The sequence below is a fragment of the Sceloporus undulatus genome, chromosome 4, assembly GCF_019175285.1.
Source record: "Sceloporus undulatus isolate JIND9_A2432 ecotype Alabama chromosome 4, SceUnd_v1.1, whole genome shotgun sequence".
Lineage (NCBI taxonomy): Eukaryota > Metazoa > Chordata > Lepidosauria > Squamata > Phrynosomatidae > Sceloporus > Sceloporus undulatus.
Genome location: NC_056525.1, coordinates 231,887,649 through 231,908,809, shown reverse-complemented (window position 1 = coordinate 231,908,809; position 21,161 = coordinate 231,887,649). Strand labels below are relative to the sequence as shown.

At 40.9% G+C, this 21,161-nt stretch overlaps 1 protein-coding gene across 2 annotated transcripts in view; it reads left to right on the top strand.

Annotated features, from left to right (window-relative positions):
- The window catches only part of SAMD12 (sterile alpha motif domain containing 12), a 281,156-nt gene extending 265,869 nt beyond the window's left edge, over positions 1–15,287 (top strand). For both annotated transcript variants that reach the window (XR_006103723.1, XM_042465503.1), the window contains one exon: positions 12,352–15,287. Coding sequence is in view for 1 of the 2 variants with exons in the window: in XM_042465503.1 (XP_042321437.1) it covers positions 12,352–12,374 (23 nt within the window). In the remaining variant the exon portion in view is untranslated. The remainder of the gene's footprint in view (positions 1–12,351) is intronic.
- Positions 15,288–21,161: the final 5,874 nt, after the last annotated feature.

Genomic DNA, 21,161 nt, shown 5'->3' with positions numbered 1-21,161 from the left:
AGCGAATGAAACTGATATTGGCCCATAATAAACATCACACCCACAGTAAATACCCAGTTTGGCTTATCTCATTGACTGGGGCCCATTATACAACTAGGAAAAATGCAAAGTCTAATGTTATAAGAGCAACAAAGCTTATGCTTCCCTGGAGCCAAATTTGATTGACTATGCAGTGGCATCACTGTTTTAAAAAATAGACCGTAGTATGAGAAAAAGGAAGCAATGCCAAACTGCTGCAGATTGAACCAAAGAACAATAGCTGTTCAGCACCAGTCCAGTAGAATTTAATGGGGTCCTTCTGGCAAATATTTTGAATCCCAGCCATGTTTGCACTAAGAATATGTGCCCCTGAACCTTTGTTACTGATGAAATAGAAATAGGAGAAGTGATTCAGAAGCATGCTAATATTATCTTGAATCCTGTTGGTCAGCCCCAAATAGAGTAGACAGTTGAATCAATTGTTACATAGTGAGTCAACACTTTGGTAACCACCATTAATTGAATAGGTCTGCTCTACTTGGAATTTGCAACAGAATTCAGATGCACATACATCTGCTCTCTGGTGCTCACATATTCCTTGAGATTCAAGTGGTTTCTGAATGCCTAAACTAAATTCCACACATATGAGACCCATTTTGGCTGTTATGTAGGGGCAAAGCTACAGTTGCTATGGAGTAAAGACTTGGAGAACTGGTCCCTGATGTGTGTCACTGCATGATATGTGGGTTGACTGCATCCTTACATTACCTTCTAAATGTATACTTGAAACATCTGAGGGATATGTCTTATAATGTAGTTTCTCATCTGTAAATACATGCAATAGATACATGCAATAAAGCAACAGTGGCCAAGATTCTAAACTGAGGTTTGGCAACAGGGGCATCACTAGGGGGGTATGGGGATGTGAATCACACCAGGTGACACCACTACTACTCTCCAAACATTTGCCTTTGGGCAGAAATGGCTGTGGCATTTTAAAGTCCCTTTAAAATGTTAGAGCTCAGTGAAACAGAGTGGGCATGAATGGAGAAAGACTCAGTGGGCAGAGAAAGGAGGCCTTGTGTTGTTGTTGCTGCTTTTAAATTTGCTCTTTCAAATTTTTCTTTAAAAACATTACATCTTACCAAATGTTCACTTTAGCCACATAAAGCTATGTACATGTAAATACATTTAGGCTGTGCCTATAATACTGTAATTTAGCCGTATAATTTTAATGTTGCTTGTTGTTTATATCACAACTGTTGCCACCAGTGATATATTGCAATTCAAATTTACAGGTAACATTAGTACAAAAAACATTACTAAGGATTATGGATGGTGTGGTATGGGATTAGGTCGATGGGGGGAGGGTGTTGAAATCATGAGTTACTGCACTGGCCAACTCTAGTGACATCACTGTTTGGTAGTATACATCTTAAGTGTGGAACTATGCATTAATTGTGTTGCACAACCCTTGCATTAAATGGCAATATTCTGCACCTGAACAAAGACACCAAGACTTCAATCCAACTCCTGCAGTGTAGTATAAGAATCTGCACTTTGAGCCATATCCACTTCTCCAGATATATTCTCAGTCTGCCCACCCCCCCCCCCCCCCCCGGTGACCTTTCTGTGCTTTGCAGCAAGCAGGCAGGATCAGAGAAGCATCTGACTGCATCAGCATAGCCAAACATGTAATGATCACAGCAGCACTGAGAACTCTGGAGTACCCCAGCAGATTTCAGTACTGATGTCATCACTTCATGTCTGGGTACAGAGATATATCTAGATGCTTCTCTGAGCCTGCCTGTTCACTGCATAGCATGGAATGCCCTTGCATGGTAGCTTCAATAAGTTGGGGGGCTCCCCACTTTGGACACTCCAGGGGAAGGAAAGGAATGCAAATCCCAACAGCACCCAAAAAAGGATGCCCACACACATAAGGGAAATGTATGTTTGCAGATTTCCCTAACAGAATCCCAGCCCAAATGTGCAGCTGAATACACTCATAAATCTATATACATTTTGCACCCATGTATAATGCATGTTAAATGGCACCACATGCCCAACTCCACTTCTCCAACCTTGAAGTGCATGTGGTCATTCCACACAGGGCTGAAATGTCCAATGGCTACCATAAGAGAAGTTACACATATATAAATAACCAGTAGCATTTTGCCAAAACGTGATAGGCAACTTTGACCCTCCAAGACCTGTTGGATTGCTGCTTACTTTAACCTTCGCCATTGGCTAGACTAACTATTGCTGATGAGAATTCTTCTATGATCCAAACATCTGCAGGGCCACAGTTGCCTACTCTTGTTCTGAGACTTAGTCCAGGATCCTGTTATGTCACATGGCTTACTTAGTGGACTGTAGCATGGACATTCCACTGTCTTACTGGGCAAGCCGATGGTGTTTTTCCATGACAGTGGTTACCATTTGTGTGAATCCCACACATGGGCAATCCAGTGTAAATACACCAGTAGAGTTTTCCGCTACACCAGCATTCAGGTGAGACCTTTAGAATTTTAGTTCATAGAATTTCACTGACAAAACTGAATAAGTCTTCTGTTTAGACCTGAGCTTTTGTAAGCAAGACACTGTAACATCAGAGACATTCAGTAGTGTTCATATTACAATATATTTGTTGATTTTGTAACTAGCACAATGAAATCTAATTTGGAGCAACATCATAAGGGAGCATACTAATTTATGACCTCATAAACAGCAGAGTTTTGTGGGCTCTTAAAAACTGGTAAATTTTATTTGGCCTAAGTTTTTGTAGACTGCAGCTTACTTCACTTCCTGGTGACATGAACTGGAGTCCATGAAGGTTTATGCCAAATAAAACCTGTTAGTCTTTAAGGAACCTCAAGATTCATTGTTATCTATAATAAATGAAGGGTGAGTGTTCAGTTGAGCATGTAGTAAAGCCACTATGTGATACATTCTGTTGTGCATGGCCTCTTGTGACATAGAGCTGCCTAAGCCATGCCATTGAATGCCTGTGGAATGGCCAAAATGGCAAAAATCCACTGTATCCAAAATACCTCATGCTTTGGCATGTGATTCGAACATTTCCTTTTCCTAAGCCAGTGATTTGCAAAAGGAGCACAGGTTGCCAAATAAACAATGATCTCAGAAAAGGTCAAGGTGCTCTCCCACACACATATACACACACAAACATCCTTTCATCTGCCTTATCTTACAAAACCTGCCAAAGGTTTCTGTTTCTGAGCTAACTCACAAAAGAGTGTTTTGCACAAGTAAGGGTGCAGTCATTTGAGCAGTCATTTGCTGCTAATTAGTGGAGGGCATTACTAGTTGTCCTAGCATATACTGTATTTTTGGATTAGTACCTTTTCACTGGCTTCTTGTGTGAGCCAGACATGTCCCATAGAGCAGCTGCAATAACCTCTGACTAATTGGCTTTACAAAAGGCTACCTGCTGAGAGCATCTGCCAGGACTTTCATTCTCCCTGAAATGCATCCTCTCAGAATTGCATGCTGTATATTTTGATCATCACAAACTCATGTTGATATCTCTTAAATGGAGACTTAACTTTCCAACTCAGAATAAACAACAACGGCAACAACAAAACCCCTGAGGGTGTTTAGTTTTGTTTGAAAGCAACCAACTTCACCCCAAAAATTTGAACAGCACTGTTGTGTGCTCCAAGCTCATGGAGAGTATGGCCCTAAGGCTAACCTATCACACGGTTTCCTTTACAAAATTTGATCATAGGTGGTTTGCCTTTTTGCCTTCTTTTTTTTCACGTTTTTAAAATTTATTTATGTTTAAAATAACTGCTTGGTTATAATTTTTGCCTTCTTCTGAGACTGAGAGTGTCATACCCTCCATTATTTCACAGGTGCAAATCAGGACACATGTGGCCAAGTAACACTGGAGTGTGGTCAAGATGGCAAAAGTTATTAATGAGGAAGAACACCCAAGCTAGGAGAGGTTTCAGCAATCTATTTTTGTCTGAGTCTACTACTAGGAATGGCAAGATCCTGCCACCTCCTCTCTTCTCCCCATAATTAGTTAATTGAATACAAAGTACTTTTGCACTTTTAATTCAGTTTGCAGCAACCAAAGTTAGCTAATGATGAAGAGGAATGTGAGGAAGAGACAGAAATTGAGACATTTTAACAGCACCTGAAAACAAGGGACAACAGATGATTAATTGGGACTCCCCTGCCAGATGGGGCAGTTGCTGGGTATGGAACAGGCACAAGGTTCAGGTCTTAGAAGAGTTGGCCCTACTGCAAGGCAGAGTGAGGCAGATGCTTCAGGCAAAAGATTTTGGAAGGCACAAAAAAAAGTAGCAAATTGTTAGAACTATGATTGAGTTTTTATTGCCAGAGGCACTTATGGGACCATCCTTGTATGCCTGAATAAATTGATTGGGTTTAGGCATTAGGGGTTTGATTTGTTTGGGTTGTATCAGGGTGTCATTTGACACTGTGCTTCAGACAGCAAAATGTCTGGGGCCATCCCTGGCTCTCAGGGTACATGTGTAATTTCATGTGATCGACCCTCCTTGATAACACAAGGCATCTTGTGACAAATTTCGATAAGCTCTTCCTTCCAGATAGTAGTTCACATTATATTGTCCTGCTTGAATAGAAACTGAGGGATCTTCTAGCAAGAAAAACAAGTACAACTCCCAGCTCCCAACATTCTCTCTTAAGATTTTGGGGATTCTTTATGTAGAATACGTTTTTGAAAATTTGTGGATAGCACTGGTTGAAATCTCAAAACAAGAGGGCTTGTTGAAAAAGAACAAAACATGGGCAAGTGACTTTTGCAGATGACAACTCCTAGAATACAGAGCCAGCATTGTCAGTGGTCATGCTAGCTGGGGGATTCTGGGAGTGCTTATTACAAAAAATTCCAAGTTGTGAAAAAAATTTTTACAATGATTGTGGAAGATGAACTTCTGTGCCCATCGTAATCTTGTGCCACTCCCCTTTACATATACAACCAGAATAAAATATGCAGAATAGTTATGCCATATATGCTGAAACTGCACAATTTCTACTGGTATTATAGTCAAGATTTTCCTAGTGCAGACTTTTAGTATGTGAGGGAAGTCACAGAAATGTCTGGCTATGTCCCTGTAGCCACATGCAAAGTAATTACATCAGCCATTAAGATTTCCAGAAGACCTTGGTGGACCTCAAAAGATGATGGAATTGCCTGGCTATGGGGACATAACCAGATGCTTTTATCATCCCACCCCCATTCCTACCATACACCCTCTCTCTCTCTCTCTCTCTCTCTCTCTCTCTCTCTTACATACAGACACACATCCTGGTCACAGGATTTCTGGTTACTAAACCATTTGTTTAAAAGCCACATACCTGAAGCACAGAAAGGCTCACCAAGGCTGCATCCATACTGGGGAAATAACCTGTTTTGGCACCCTTTCAATTGCCTTGGCTCAAGGCTATGGAATTCTGGAAGTTGAGGTTTGTTGTGGGTCACAACAAACTCCAATTCCCAGAGCTCCATAGCCTTGAGCCAAGGCAACTGAAGTGGTGCCAAACCAGGTTATTTCCCCAGTGTGGATGCAGGCCTTGGGCCATCCTAAATGAGCTTCTGAAGAATCTCAGCTTTGTTTTTTAAAGGAAGCCAACTGTTTAGCCCATGGTTGAGGAGATACGCTCAAAAGTGTCTAAGGGATACTTTTAAAGAAATTTAAAGTCTTCACACATGGCTGCGTAAGATTTTCTCTGGGCAGAGAGCTAAGCCTTGTGTCATTCTTTGCTCAAATCATGACTAATGGAAAACAATTAAATTGCAGAAAATAAGAAAGTAAACAGAAGCATAATCAATCTACATAATTCCTGTATTAACAGATCTTTGATTTCAAAGTAGAACTCAGATTACTTTAGTAAAAACTCTGCTGTATGAATGTGTCTGTGTGTGTTTTAAACAGTATGTACACACTCCTGGTTATTACTATACCATTCTTGAGGTGGTTTAGAATGAACCACAAAGTACTGTTGCATCATTTTCATGTTGTTTTCCCATCAAGTTGTTGAATTATTTTTTTAAAAAAATAATAATCACCAATATTCTACATTGGCTACTTAAGTACATATGTGTACATACTGTTTACAACACACTAGGTAACATCTCCTAACCCAATCTGGCTGCTGGTTATTAATGTGTGCTGAGGAGGAAGGGTTTACCTAGACTAGGTAGTAAGACTAGGTAGTCTTACTGAATACAGAGCAGTTACAGATCTGTTATTCTAGGTTACAAACCTGTTACTGCAAAACTGAACACCAGCCAATAAAATTTTAGTTGCAGATTTGAAAGGAAAAAAAGAAATGGAAAATTAGAAAGTAAATAGGATAGTGTCATGAGCTAGGCATATACATGAATATAAACTGATCTTATGTTAAAACAATGGAGATTGAAACTGTTATCTGTAAGATATATGTTCATGCATAAAGAACATATGATCATTGAAAAATGGACAGTAGGCATGTGTCTATCCAGCCCTGGAGTATAAATCTTTTTTTGCTGAAATAAAGTCATGCATGATCCAACCATGTTGACCATCAATCCACAATCATATAATTCCAAAGTACAAGTGTGTCTACAGAATGTCAGAATCAATATACTGCAATACATCCATCAAGATAGACACCAACAGTAGGACACACCCACATTATATGACAAAAGGAAGCTTTGTGTACATTACATAGCCAACATTTATCTAAACTAACCAGTTTTCTTTCAGAGAGATATTTGTTGTGTGCCTTCAGCATATTTCCTAGTTTTGGTGACCCTAAGGCAAACCTATCAGGGAGTTTTTGTGGCTACATTGGTTCAGAGGGAGTTTACCATTGTCTTTCTCTGAGGCTGAGGTCTCTCAGTGAATTTCCATGGTTGAGACAGGATTTGAACTCTGGTCTCCCAGTGTCCTAGTACAACATTAAAACGACTACACCACATGGGCTCTCTCCAGAGAGATATAGTGGTGTCTAATATAATAGAAGCATCCACTTTTGTTGTACTACTGCAGCTTAAAATTTACAAAAACCTCAAATATTGAGGTTACAGCCATTTTCTATTGATTCACTTTTATAGGACAGTCTTACTCTTTATTCCACTCAATTCTGACTTTATACATATCAAATTTAGTACTTTACAGCCAATGTTTATAAACTACAGGTTACCTCTAATCCTATATGCCATTGACAGAATATATAATTGGATTACCCTCCAACATTTCACAGATGAAAACCAGTATAATATGTGGACAAACAACATCAGAATGTGGTCAAGATGGCAAGAATTATCAGTGAGGAAGAACACATTCCTCTTCTGTCCCCACCACTGATTTAATTGAGGCTGCTGCCACAGTACAGAATTAATGTAGTTTCATACTGATTTACCTGTCATGGCTCCATTCTGTGGAATCTTGGGATTTGTAATTTGTTGTGGCACCCGAGCTCTCTCACAGAGAAAGCTAAATATCTCACAAAAATACAAATCCCAGAATTCCACAGCATTGAACCATGGCTGTTAAAGCCGTTTGCTTCAACTAAGGCTGAAGACAAAGATGGAAAGCAGGAGGAAGAGCAAAAAACTGGGATGTTATAAAAAAAATCTGAAAAAGAGGGATAATAAAGGATTAATTGAGACTGTCCCTGCTAAACTGGGACAGCTGGAGGGTATGGAATTGCTTTTACTGAACACTCTGAAATAAGAAATACATGCAACAACATCTGAATTTGTACAGAGCCGAGGAGGTGACATTAGGAAATTCACTTTGTTGGCTGTGTGATGTCAGTACAGGAAGCTTAGAGCTGTAACCTCCCCTTGACATTCAACTCTTGGATGAAAAACAGAATCAAGTAGAACCTTAACTTTAGCATAACCCAGGGGAAATTACTGGAACCCAGAGCCATCCTTGTTCTTGCCTTATCTCCTCTATAGCCTCTTGGTGGAAATCCGCATCAGCTTGCAATAGTAACTCTTTTAACAGTGTTCTTATGGAGCATCTGTTTGCTGGCTGAGCTCCATGGCTCTTCCCTGGGTATATATTTTATTTATAAGCGATCTTTTATCAAGGGCTGAGAACATGTAGTACACCTATACGCACGGTGTCCCCTTACAGATCATTGCACCTTTCTTTTTTCAAGGTATGAGAAGGAGGGTTTAAGGAAGCAAAGTGTGGTGTCAGTGTTTAATTCCCTGCAGCAAATTGGCAGCTGTCCCTGCTATGGCCAGTATCTAAAAAGCTCCAACAATTAATAACGTGTCCTCTGTGTTGAGCTTTGTAAAATCAAGCAGCAGTACTGAACATGCCAAATACTTTGAGTATTGGTATCTTGGGGACATGTCATTCCCTTGTTCTTCACCAATGTATCATAGAGAATTGCATATATATTGACGTGTTGCTCTCGAGGCTTACACAAAAAATGCAGGTTAGCATTATTATTGCGTGCCTTCGTTTCCGACTTATGGTGAACCTAAGGCGAACCTATCATAGAGTTTTCTTGGCAAGTTTCTTCAGAGGGGATTTGTCATTACCATCCTCTGAGGCTGAGAGAATGTGACTTGCTCAGGGTCACCCAGTAGGTTTTAATATGGCCAAGCTAAGACTCAAACCCTGGCCTCCAGAGTCATAGTCCAACACTCAAACCACTGTACCATGCTGGCTCTTGCGGCAAGTTAGCATCCTGGTAGGCAAGTACTGTACTGTTGGAGCCTCTAAACTTGTTCTTGCTTCTCTCTTGTCCAGTTGGGATAAAATGTATAGAGAGAAAGAGATTAGGACCTTGATCTTCCTTTGCTGTCTGTTGGCTTCCTCTGTCAGCCACCTATCCCAAAGTATTATGAGCAGATTACATCATCTGATTCCACTAGAATTATTTAGGATGTATCCAAACTGCAGAAATAAAGCCATTTGACACCACTTTAATGGTCATGGCTCCATCATGTACAATCCTGGGATTTATAGCTTGGTGAGGTCTTTAATTTGGTCTGTCAGAGAACTCTTGTGCCCCACCAAAATACAAATCCCAGGATTTTGTAGAATAAAGTCAAGGCAATTGAAGTGGTGTCAACTGAGTCAAGTTTTTCAGTTTCTAAGCCTTCCTAATAAGCAAATCTATTTGAGAATAAGGCTGCAGATAAGAGAAAATGCAACCCATAGCAAAAGGTGGGGGGGAGGGAGAGATGGGGTTTTAATCACCCAATTAAAGCAATCTAAGTTCATTAATTATATGCATTTTAATAAATCAGTTGATTAAATCTGCATATATTTACTTACAATATATTTAAACCAAAGGCTTTGCAAGAAAAGTGTGTGGAGGGTGTTGTTTGATGGTGCACATCCCATACCATTTGAAGCCCTATTTAGGCCTTACTGACCACACTTTCTAGAATGCAGGAGTAGAGAGGTGCCAATCCCTGCCTCCATGACCACCTTTTTCATGTGGAAAGTAATGTGTGGGAATATGAGAGATGTCTGTTTGCATGGAGGTTTTCCATTACACTGGTACCCCGGGATACGAATGCGCCGCGTTACGAAATTTCCGGGTTACGAAAAAAATCCATTTAAAAAAACTGTTCCGGGTTACGAATGTTTTTTCGGGTTACGAAAAAAAATTTGGTGCTTTTCGGCGCTATTTCACACCAAATCGCGGCTTTTCCCCATTAGCGCCTATGGGTTTTTCGGCTTACGAAGCCTTTCGGGTTACGAAAGCAGCGGCGGAACGAATTATTTTCGTAACCCGGGGGAGCCCTGTATTTCTTTTTCCTATTCTTGCTCACATACAGAGCCACCATGCAAACAGGAACTTCTCTTTAGACATGATGCCTTCCAGGTGAGAAGAAAAAAGTTCTGAACACAAGAGGCCTTTTCCCGTTGTAAAGAAACTGCAGTGAGAAACACTCAAATAGAGCTACTTAACAGCCATTCTATCCTGTAGTATAAGCTTTCATAAACTTGGTCGGCTTCCTCAGATGTGTCAGGCATTTCCTGGTTTTCTCTAGTTTAACTCTCGTTTAAATCTTATTTGCCCACTACTGTGATAAAGCAATAGATCTGTCATACAGAAGAAGGTCAAGATTTGTTGTGTTTCCCCACAGTGCAGGACTAGATTTAAAGGCACGGGACAGACCGCCAAGAAATGGCGGTCTGCCGGCACCTTTTTTTGCTCCGTGGGGACGGCACAGCCCCCAAACAGCATGCCGCCACTGCACAGCAAAAAGAACTTACAATTGCCGTGTTCTTTGTGCGACACTGCAGTGAAGTCGCGAGTGCACTACTGGAGCACTCGTTCTGTAAGTGATGTGTGACACTGTGCAGATGCCATCCAGCACTTACATCACAGTGGTGGTGCCCATGTACACGGGGCGCTGCCATTGTTATGCCGATGCCACATAGTAGAGCTGAGGGGTGTGCAGTTACTCCACCCTCGGGCAACCCTACTACATGTCCAGGCCGGTGAAAAGCGCTGGTTTGGATCAGGCCAAAGTTTATCTTTCTATTGAAACAGATTTTAGAAAAGTTACTTTTTCGATTACAGCTTCCAGAATCCTCTAAAATGCTGGCTGGAGGATTCTGGGATTGTAGACAAATCAGTATAGGCTTCCCCAAAAACTTTTGATGTGTCAGTTTCTGACAACTCACTTGTTCCACACTTGCACTCCCTGGTGGCACAGTGGTTAAATGCCTGTACTGCAACCACTCACTCAAAACCACAAGGTTGTGAGTTCAAGAACAGCAAAAGGGCTCAAGCTTGACTCAGGCTTGCATCCTTCCGAGATCACTAAAATGAGTACCCAGATTGTTGGGGGCAAATTAGCTTACAATTGTTAACCGCTTAGACACCGCTTAGGTGTTATGAAGTTGTATATAAATGAAGCTTGTTTGTTTGTTCGTTGCAAGATAAGTTCCATTAATTTGACAGGGATTCCACTCTTTTATCAATTTTTTTGCCTACAAGGCTTGCACGGTACTGCTTGTGCATCCTTTTTGTGTGTGTGTATTGTATTAATTTAACTTTTGCACACATTCAAAAATGATATATAGTGGTTTCTTCATGGGTCAGAATACTCCATGAACAACTCAGAGCATTCTGGTGCTAGAGCTATCTAGCTATCTCCCTGTTACCTGGGCACTGCTGTTGTGATACCCAGTGGCTGCTCACATGTGCGTCCTGCTGTGCTGCCCAACACAGCCATCATTGTGGCAATTTTCTCACACTGAGGTCAGAACGAGGCAGCTAGCGTTGATCACATGGCTGGGTGCCTTGTTTTGACCTCAGAACGAGTGACTCACCGCTGCTGTGGGCAACACAGTGAGACATATTTTAAACATCCACCAGGCATCATAACAAAGGGCAAAAGGTAAGTTATTTTCCTCTATTATAAGGGGGAGGGGATTTAATCCATTATAAGGGATGCGGTGATTTAGTGGCTAAGAAGCCAATTCTGACAATTGCAAGGTCAGAAGGTTGGCAGTCCGAAGCCCAAGTGCTGCATGATCGGGTGAGCTGTCACTAGTCCCAGCTTCTGCCAACCTAACAGTTTGAAAACATGCAAATGCAAGTAGATAAATAGGTATCACTTTCGTAGAAAGGTAACAGCATCAGATGCAGTCATACTGGCCACATGACCACCAGAGTAGTCCTGAGACAACACTGGCTCTTCGGCTCAGTAACAAAGATGAGCACTGCCTCCTACACTTGGTTACGATTAGACATTCATGTCAAGGGACTATCTTTACCTTTCTAATAGGAGTATACCCCAGGTTCAGTGCTGAACTGGGTGGATGTTGTCCGCACTGTTTGCACCAGAACCAGGGCTTGGGCCATGAGTCATTTGGACTCCTCACCGAGAGGGCAGGGGGAGGTCCAAAGTCCACCCCAACATATTGTTGTTCACAGGTTTGCATGTTTCTTCTGAGCTGCTCCTGCAGATGGTATGACCCAGAGAGTAAGAGAAACTGAATTCTTCTCTTTGGGGTGATTATGGTCTTTGATCTTCAGCGGATCCTGTTGGTGTTCTAGAAAAACTACCTTGATTTCAAAGATCACAAAAGCGGTTAAATATCTGGTTCCGTTACGATGTGGAATCCTGCTGTAATGACTTTGAATGATCCTTAGCAATATCCCTAATTGGATCTAAATAATTTTGTGGTTAGTACTGGGTAAAGTGTGGGAAGGGAAATATAGGTGTAGGATGGAAAATATGTCTGGGAGTTCTTATCTTTTGCAGATATATAGTTTGGTATAGCACAGCCTGAACTTTTTGTTTCATCTGCAGTAGGTTATAATTGCCTCAGCTTTGAGGTAAACTTGTATTTACTTTCTGTTTTTATTTATTTTTAACAGCCTCAACAGAGAGTTCTCCATAAATGTTACCAGCCTCTAAAGCTGCTGCCCTGCCAGATGATCGGAAGTTGAACTTTTCCTACATGAAAGATAAAAACAAAACATAAGCAACGGCACTGCCACAAAGACAGCCACTGACAATTGGAGAACCTACCAAAATCCCATCCATTTCATCCATGGATTAAAGCCTGAGAGGTCTTGGTTTGCTTATAGAATGAAAATGAGACTCTATGATGAAAAAGTGCTAACTTTCACCAGCTAATTATCAGTGGACCCATTACACTGGAAAACGTCTCCCAGTTTTCATCACTGTGCATAAACTCTGTGTTCCCATTAGGGACCTCTCTGTGACCTTCACTAAAAGTTCTGGGATGTATCCCCCCACCCCATTGTTCTTTTTGTTCTTCTGAGCATGTCAAATACTGGGGAATATTATGTATGCAAATGGCATGATGTTTTTAGGGGAGTGGGTGGGAGGGATGTCCTAGATCTGCACAATCAGTGGAAATGTTTGCCAGTATCCTTACTCCCTGTCACCTGATATGGATGTCAAAATATTCTGTTTGTGTTAATAACACAGCTGAATGGTATGCCACTTTACAGTACCAGCAGTTCCCCATTGGATCTCCTTACAGACATTCTAGCCAATTTGACTGTGTTATGGGGAAAATTTGTGAGAGCACATCCATTCAGTGTTTTGGGTTAACTGCACTGGGATGATACGTTAAGTATAGTCCATGGTATGCATTGCTTCACTGATTCATGCAAGGTTGGTTTGGTATCTTGTCTGGATGTTGTCATGGCTGTTTTGACACTTGACTTGTAGAGTTAGTAGAATGAGAGCATGTAAGCTTCTTTGCTACACACTAACACTCCAAAAATTACAAGTGGAACTATACTTCTGTTGTTTCGATGCATGTTAAATAATAGAGGAAAGGAAAATGATAGATAAAAACAATACCCTCTTGTTGCAAGAATCCCTTGCCCTTGATGAAGACAGACATAACATTTTGGGGAAAGGAAGGCCAGTCTGGATGTATCCTTACCAGACTGAGTACAAATATATCTTTCCCCAGGTGAGCTCTGAAAAACATATACAGCCAAAGCCGGCTGTAATGAGTGCTGATTGGCTAGTGCAAGTGCCATTGCTAAAACCATGCCTTTTTCTTTCCTGGAACAGTTTTTTTTCAGCTGTTTTCAAATACTGACTAGTTTTTAATTGGGGGAGGAAAGGTGAAAGATGCACATATGATAAGGATGACTACATCTGCAAAAGCTACTTTAAATAAAATACATATTTTTCTAAGAAGGTGCATACTTCTCTTGAAACAGGTTGGATTGGTGATCCAGCATTTTATTTGCTGGTACATGATGATATGTATACTGTAGGTGATGAGCTTATTGTGACCACTGTTGAAATGTTATGTCTATCTTCACCATTAGAAACAATTTGTGTCTATGGTCAAGAGTATGAATACTTGAAAAAATACTACCTTCCTTCTTTTCTTTTCTTTTTAATTTTTTGTCTTTATGTATATGGTGATATTTTATGGATGATGTCTTTGCAACTTTAGGAATGACGCCTGCAGTTGTTTGTAGGGTAGTAAAGATGAGTAGCTGTGATGACTTCCCTAGTTTCTGGAGGACTGGAGCCTTCAGTAAACCCATATGTTGCTTTCCATTATGTTAATAAGCTGTTCTATCTAATGACATTTTCTTCCTTGGACACTCACTTTAGACCTGGGGTTCACCCTTTATATCAGTCACATCTGCCACATCATCCCCAAATTCTTCTTTCATTAACCTGACAACTCACTTCTGTTAGGTTACAATTGGACTGGTTATGTCAACATTTCAAAAGCCAAGTGTACTTTGGAATATTTAACAGAGTATTAAGGGACCTTCTGTTAGTTCCCATGGAGTGATTGAATTTAAATCTGTCTTAACTATCCTTTTGGCAATCAACTTTCTTTTCTCACTCCCACCAAATGCTTTCTTACAAGAAAGTAAGGTCAAGTAAAACTGTTCACTTTCAACAAAACTGCAGCTGGCAGAAGACTGTTGCATCCAAAGTGAGCTTTGCTCTTCACCATTCATTTTTTAGGTTGCACAGCAGGCTGTGGCTTAATTTTCATATTCACCCAGGGTTGTTGTGGGGGGGGAGGGTAATTTTTGTTTTGTTTCTTGTTCAAAGAAAAATCCTTTGTAGCAGACAATAATGGTAGCATCCATAGAATACACAATTGGTTGAACTTACTAGTCCCTAAATCAAAGGTTGAGAGAACTGCCATTGATCTGTCTCTCCTATGTCATAGACTGTTATGTTATTGAATGGCTTTGTTTATGCCTAGCTGGCATGTATGAGCTTTCATATAATTTGTATCTTGAGATTTGACAATGCTACCATTTTTATCTTAAGCCTCTATAAAACAAACAACACAACAAGCTGCTCTGTGTTTACACATGGATCTTGAACCACTCATCTTCTTTTTTTTTCTTGCAATCACTTGTCATTTCCACTGCTGCTTCCTCTGCCATTCAAAGTTCTTGGACTGAGCAAAAAGAACCCCAAGCAATCTACATTTTCACAAAATCAAAACTTATCAGCATGCCTTAGGATGGAAGTAAGGAATGGTTATGTTTGATCTACCCTAGGGGATGAATTGAAATATGTGTACTGTATATCTCAAAATCCATCTCACTTCATTGTGACCTCCAATCAAAACAGTCCCAATGAATTGCCACCATTTTCATAATCTGGTGGCAGGGTCTATGAAGTTTAGCTGTATCTTGGTTACTAAGCAGTTTTCATTTGTATTAGTCTTAAAGAAGATTAAGAGCACTTAGTCCTAGAAGATTTTATTCTGTTACATTAGCTTTCCCTAACTTGGGGCCTGAACAGACAGGCCAAAATAAAGCTGCTTCAGGTCACTTTGGAGGTAAGATGTTTAAATGACACACACATCTTAAGTGGCCAGAAGCAGTGCCAAAGCTGTGCTCCAGTCCTTAGAATTGGAGCATGGCTTTGGCGTGGCTTGTGGCCTCTTAGGACGCATGCATTATTTAGAGCTTGTTCCCACTAGGGGAAACCCCGCATTCTGAATCAATTTCATTAGGCAGCGTGCCCATTAGGATTCGGTTTAAATCTAGAACAGTTCTAGACCAACCCGGAATCGTTCCCACAAGAAATCGAATCCAGAAGCGGGTTAAAATTTAAATCCGTGTTTTCCTCATTTAACGCGTGTTAAAAAAAACACTAGGGTCCTACCTAGTGTTTTTCCCTTGATTCGAGTTAGGAACCGGAGTATTTAGATGAGAACGATAGCATTTGAATCGGGCTAGAAGGATGGGAGGAGCTGACTGCGATGGGGGCTGTCATTGGGGGAGTTGCCCTTTCTGTCCCCATCCGTCGTGGCTGTCGCCATTTTTGCTTCCCTCACCCCTTTGTCCGCTGTGGTCTTTCAATAAGAGATAAGGATTATTTTTATTTTTTATTTTAATGGTTTACAGGCTCTTAATCTCTTCAGCGCTTTAAGCGCCTGAAGTCCCGGCTGCTCCAGCGCCTGCATCTGCAAAGGACTACAAGGCTTCTCCCGGTGGATTGCAACCTCCCCTCTGTGTGGGGAGAGCCCATTTCTAACGGAGGAGAGGCAGGAAGGGAAGGCTCCTCTCAAAGAGGCATTCCCTTGCCCGCTTGGGCTCTGATCTCGCCCAGGCAGGGAAGGGAAGGCTCCTCGCGAGGAGGCATCTGATCTCGCCCAGACAGGGAAGGGCTCTGATCAATGGGGGGGGGGAATAGAGCCTTTCTCCCTCTCTTTCTCAAACGGAATCTGCCTTCTCCTCCAACCCTGGAAAGAGAATCTTTGGGAAGAGTGCTCCCTCCCTGCTTTTCCAGCAGCCTCCTTCATTGATCTGAAGGGACATGACGCGGGGATGCTGCCCTGGAAAACCTATCCCATAGTTCCTCTGGAGAGAGCTTTGGTTTCCTACTAAATTCGCATTGCCAGCAGCCTCCTTCTCATTGATCTCTGTGGGCTCTCTGAAGGGATTCTGCCTGGCTGTCTGAGGAGACATGAAGCGGGGATGCTGCCCTGGAAAACCTATCCCATAGTTCCTCTGGAGAGAGCTTTGGTTTCCTACTAAATTCGCATTGCCAGCAGCCTCCTTCTCATTGATCTCTGTGGGCTCTCTGAAGGGATTCTGCCTGGCTGTCTGAGGAGACATGAAGCGGGGATGCTGCCCTGGAAAACCTATCCCATAGTTCCTCGGGAGAGAGCTTTGGTTTCCTACTAAATTCGCATTGCCAGCAGCCTCCTTCTCATTGATCTCTGTGGGCTCTCTGAAGGGATTCTGCCTGGCTGTCTGAGGAGACATGAAGCGGGGATGCTGCCCTGGAAAACCTATCCCATAGTTCCTCTGGAAAGAGCTTGGGTTTCCTACTAAATTCGGAGGGAAAATGTATATAATAAGGCAGACAGCGCTTATGACGTGTGATCGTTTAAGCGCCTTGATTGGTCCATTTTAAAAAAAACCGCCAAAAATAAATCGAATCAGAAACGGTCACAGAGATGGAAACGATGTCACAGATAAATCGATTCAGATCAATGCGGGTTACCGTTACGTCATTCTGACGTAGTATTGATTGACAACTCCAAATAAGGTATGGAGGAGAAGAATCGCTTTATTTAAACACCGATTTCATGCCAAGTGAGAACGCTTACTGAACGCTTGCAGGTAAAAAATCCGAATTAAACAAGCAGATGGGAACGATGAATAAAGCCATTCTGAAAGCGGGATAACAACTGTGTTATTTTAATTCGATTTTATTAAAAACGTTTTATTTTAATTCGTATCAAATCCTAAGTGGGAACAAGCTCTTAAACAGCATACCTCTAAAGTGACCTAAAGCAGCTTTATTTTGGCCTGTCTGTTCAGGCCTTTGGTATCCTCCACATGTTTTGAACTTCAGCTTCCATGCCATTGGCCATCTTAGCTGGAGTGCACTGAGTTAAGGTATTACAAAAGGGAAAGAGTCCTCCTCATATGTCCCAGTCCATAATAGATTTTGCATCATTAAGTGCAGGGGGATAGTTTACAATGCCTTGCAATCCAGCAAGCAGTTTACACCCTGGGATAGAATGCTGGTGTAGCCACCCAACTCAGGATGGTAGTGGCCCAGTTCCTCATGCTTGAATCAACATTTCAACATTTCAAAAGCCAAGTGTACTTTGGAATATTTAACAGGACTTTCTGTTGGTTCTCATGGAGTGATTGAATTTAGAAGAGTTAGAGACCATAAGAACCATCCAGTCCAACTCTCTGCCACAAAGGATGATACAATCAAAGCACTCCTAACAGATGGCCAACCAGCTTCTGTTTAAGTACCTCCAAAGAAGGAGACTCTACCACAGACCAAGGCAGCATATTCCATTGTTGAACAACTCTTACCATCAAAATGTTTTTTATAATGTTTAGGTGGAATTTCTGTTTCTGTTGTTTGAGCTAGCTAACCAGATTAAAAGTGAGAAGAGCATTATATAGCATGAATTTTATGACAAGATCAAGTGTGTGAGGATGCAAGATTGGGAAAGAATGGCATGGTTAAAAGAGTAGTCTAAAAATAACCAATTGCCATTCATTTTATACAATACAGCCACTGGTATTAACTTTTCTAAGGGACCATGTCTATAACTAGTGCCTCAGATTATTATCAGCTGTAGTGACAAACCTACTTCTGTGTGCCTAATGGAATTACTGGTGTCCGTACGCACTCTCTCAGCACTTTTTTCCTCCACCAGCAGCTGTTTATTATATATTTAGGACTCTTAGAATCATCAGGTTATCGCTGCAGTCCATTTGAGGAACTCCTGATATAAGAAAATAGGAAGATCCCTGCTAGATCAGATCCAAAGATTTATTAAATCAAACATTCTCTTTTTAATTGTGATAAGCCAGTTTCTTCCGGAGCTCCATAAACAAAGAAGGTATCTTTCTTGTTTGTTTGCCCCCAGAATCTAGAATTGAGATATTTCACAATCCTGGCCTTTATTCACAATTTCCCATGGATTGGTGTCTGAAGCTTGCATCGAAGAATGGTGCTCACTGTCATAAGTGAGGGTCCTTGTACAACTCACTGGTAGAGCACATGCAGAAGATCCTTGGTTCAATCACCAGCAACATAAGTTAAAAGAATCTCAGGTAGCAAGACAGAGAAGATGATGTGCTTGAAGCCTTGGAGAAGTGCTGCTAGTTATTAGAAATAGCTGTAGGTTAGATGGACCACGGGTCTGACTTGATATAAGCCAGCTTCGTATGTTTATATAACATGCACAGAAGCATAATTGTGCAAACATTACATTGGCTCGTAGCCTAACTCAGTGGTACTTGGACTATTACCGTTGGGACCCCCCCCCCCCTTATATCTACATGCAGACATCATGCCCCCTCCTCGATGTAGGGTTTGAATAAATATATCATGTTTATTTAGTGTGCGTATTTTCATTCGCACTTTCATGTATATTCATATTTTAACATTTTATAAGGAAATAACATTGTTCAAATTAGAACAGTGTTATTTCCATAAATTCCATATTTAACCAACACATGTAAAATTTACAAATAAAAAAGTTTGGGAAGAGGAGGAGGGATCAGGACACCATTTGAGCCACTTCCATGCCCCCCAGGGGTCCTGCCCCACCGTTCAAGAACCACTGGCCAAACTGTTATGCTTCTGCCCTGTTTCTCAACAAAATTAATCTGTATATAAGTAGTCCTCCTTCTTTATGAGGTCCTTTAAATACCTGAACATGGTGACTGCATCCCAACTCTCCTGCCATTTAATCTTGTCAAGGACAATTCCCTTAGCTTTTCGTCATAGGAAATCCCCAATTTTGTAGCTCCCCTATACAGTTGACCCTTTTCACTGACTTGGAATCTACTGTCTTGCTCTTTGTGGGAGGGACAAGGACCCATTAATAAAATGGCAGTGCACTCCTGCACATGCCCCATTATTTTCTATGGGACTCGAATATGTGCGAGTTGCCATTTTCGCAAGTGGGTCTGGAACGGATCCCCCACTACTGTATATCCTTCCTAAGTTCTCAACAGCTGTAGTGTCCTTAGCTGAACAAAATATTTATAGACATCATCTTAAGTGTGGTAGTTTCATACTTTGGACCTTGAGACTCTCTTTGCACATTGACTTGCCTTCCAAGGATGACTGCATTTCTCCTGTTGAATTACATTGCGTATTGTAACTTCCAGGGGGCATATTCTCAGTTCAAGCTGAACCCCCAATAAGGAAAGTTTAATAAGGACAGGTAAGCTGTTTTTCAGGAAATCATGTGTGCCATTAAATTGGCACATTAATGTGTTATGGAGCCCTAAGCGTCACGAGAGCACAATTGGAAGGTACATCTCTGTTGGGCATTCTTTTCTGTTTGATGTTGATTTTGTATATTCTTGAATGATTTCCTTAACAAGATACCTAGGAACTATTATGTATTGTTCCATGGGCTCTGAATCTAAAGGTTTTCTCAGGTATTACCTTTCCACAAAGCTGAAGTTAAACATTGGGTGACCAATACAGCAGCAACAAGTTTGCTTGGATTTTTGGCATCTGATTCTTAAAAATATCTGCAAGTCTTTGCCACCCTTTCTTCCATTCCTCAGTAACCATGGTTTGTCTCACTGTCAGTGGTGACATCTGGAGCACAATCCAACCAAAACTATTTCCAGGTCTCATCAATTTCAACAGGAGATAATTAATCTGTGTAACACTGTAATTATGAAACTTCAGTTGGAACAGCTTTCATTTTAAATCAACTGTTCTTGGTTCTGGTCTTCTAAAATGACCACCAAGAAGTGCATATCATTTGTTCATGACTTCTCTGTGGACTTATGCCTTCTGAGGGGGTAGAAATGTCTTCATTTACAATATTTTCATGAGATTAAAATAAAGGTCTGATTAGCTACTGTATATAATTGCTTATCATTTGTGTTAACTGCTTGCTTTGTGTTGCTTTTTCATGCAGTAAGAAAAGTTTCTTTTTTTAAATTAAATTTTATTATTAAAATATGTGTACAATAATGCAAATATCAAAATTGTATAACAATACAGTCACATACATTTACATTCCCACACTTTTCCATACAAGCTACATACACAACCTAACCACACATATATATTTACATTCCACCAAACCAAGTAGGACAAAGATGGACATATAAAAGTATATTGCTCAGTATTTGATCTTTCACTACATCCTCCCCATCTACTTCTTCTCCTACTTCTTTTTCCCTAACTACTGTCCTGTCTTCCCATTCTTCTTCTAATAAATCTTCCTAATTCTTTCTCAAAGAGCAACTCTTCTCTTTCTTAATCTTTCTTATCCTCCTACTTTCCCTGTGTTCCCCTATCTTCTTTGCGACTTTCTACCTGGCCTCGCCTCCATCTGTCTAATCTACTTACCTACCTACTCAGACCTTCTCACTTACAGATACCTCCTAAAACTTCTTAGACTATCTTCCTTATTCCTCTATACCTTCTTACATCATCCAACTTGCTAGAAATCTTCTCTCTCTCCTCACATACACACACACATATATTGACTTCCTCCTACCATCTTCATTCCCCATACTATTTGACTTTCCATTTCTCTCTTTTTTGTTTTTTCTAAGTGGATCCTATTTCCCTTCTGATTTTAATGTTACATCCAACACATACAGATCTTGAAGATTGCCGAGTCCCCATTATTTCTTACTTAAATACCAATACCGCTACTTCTCCCCATTTTGTTTCTATGAATTTA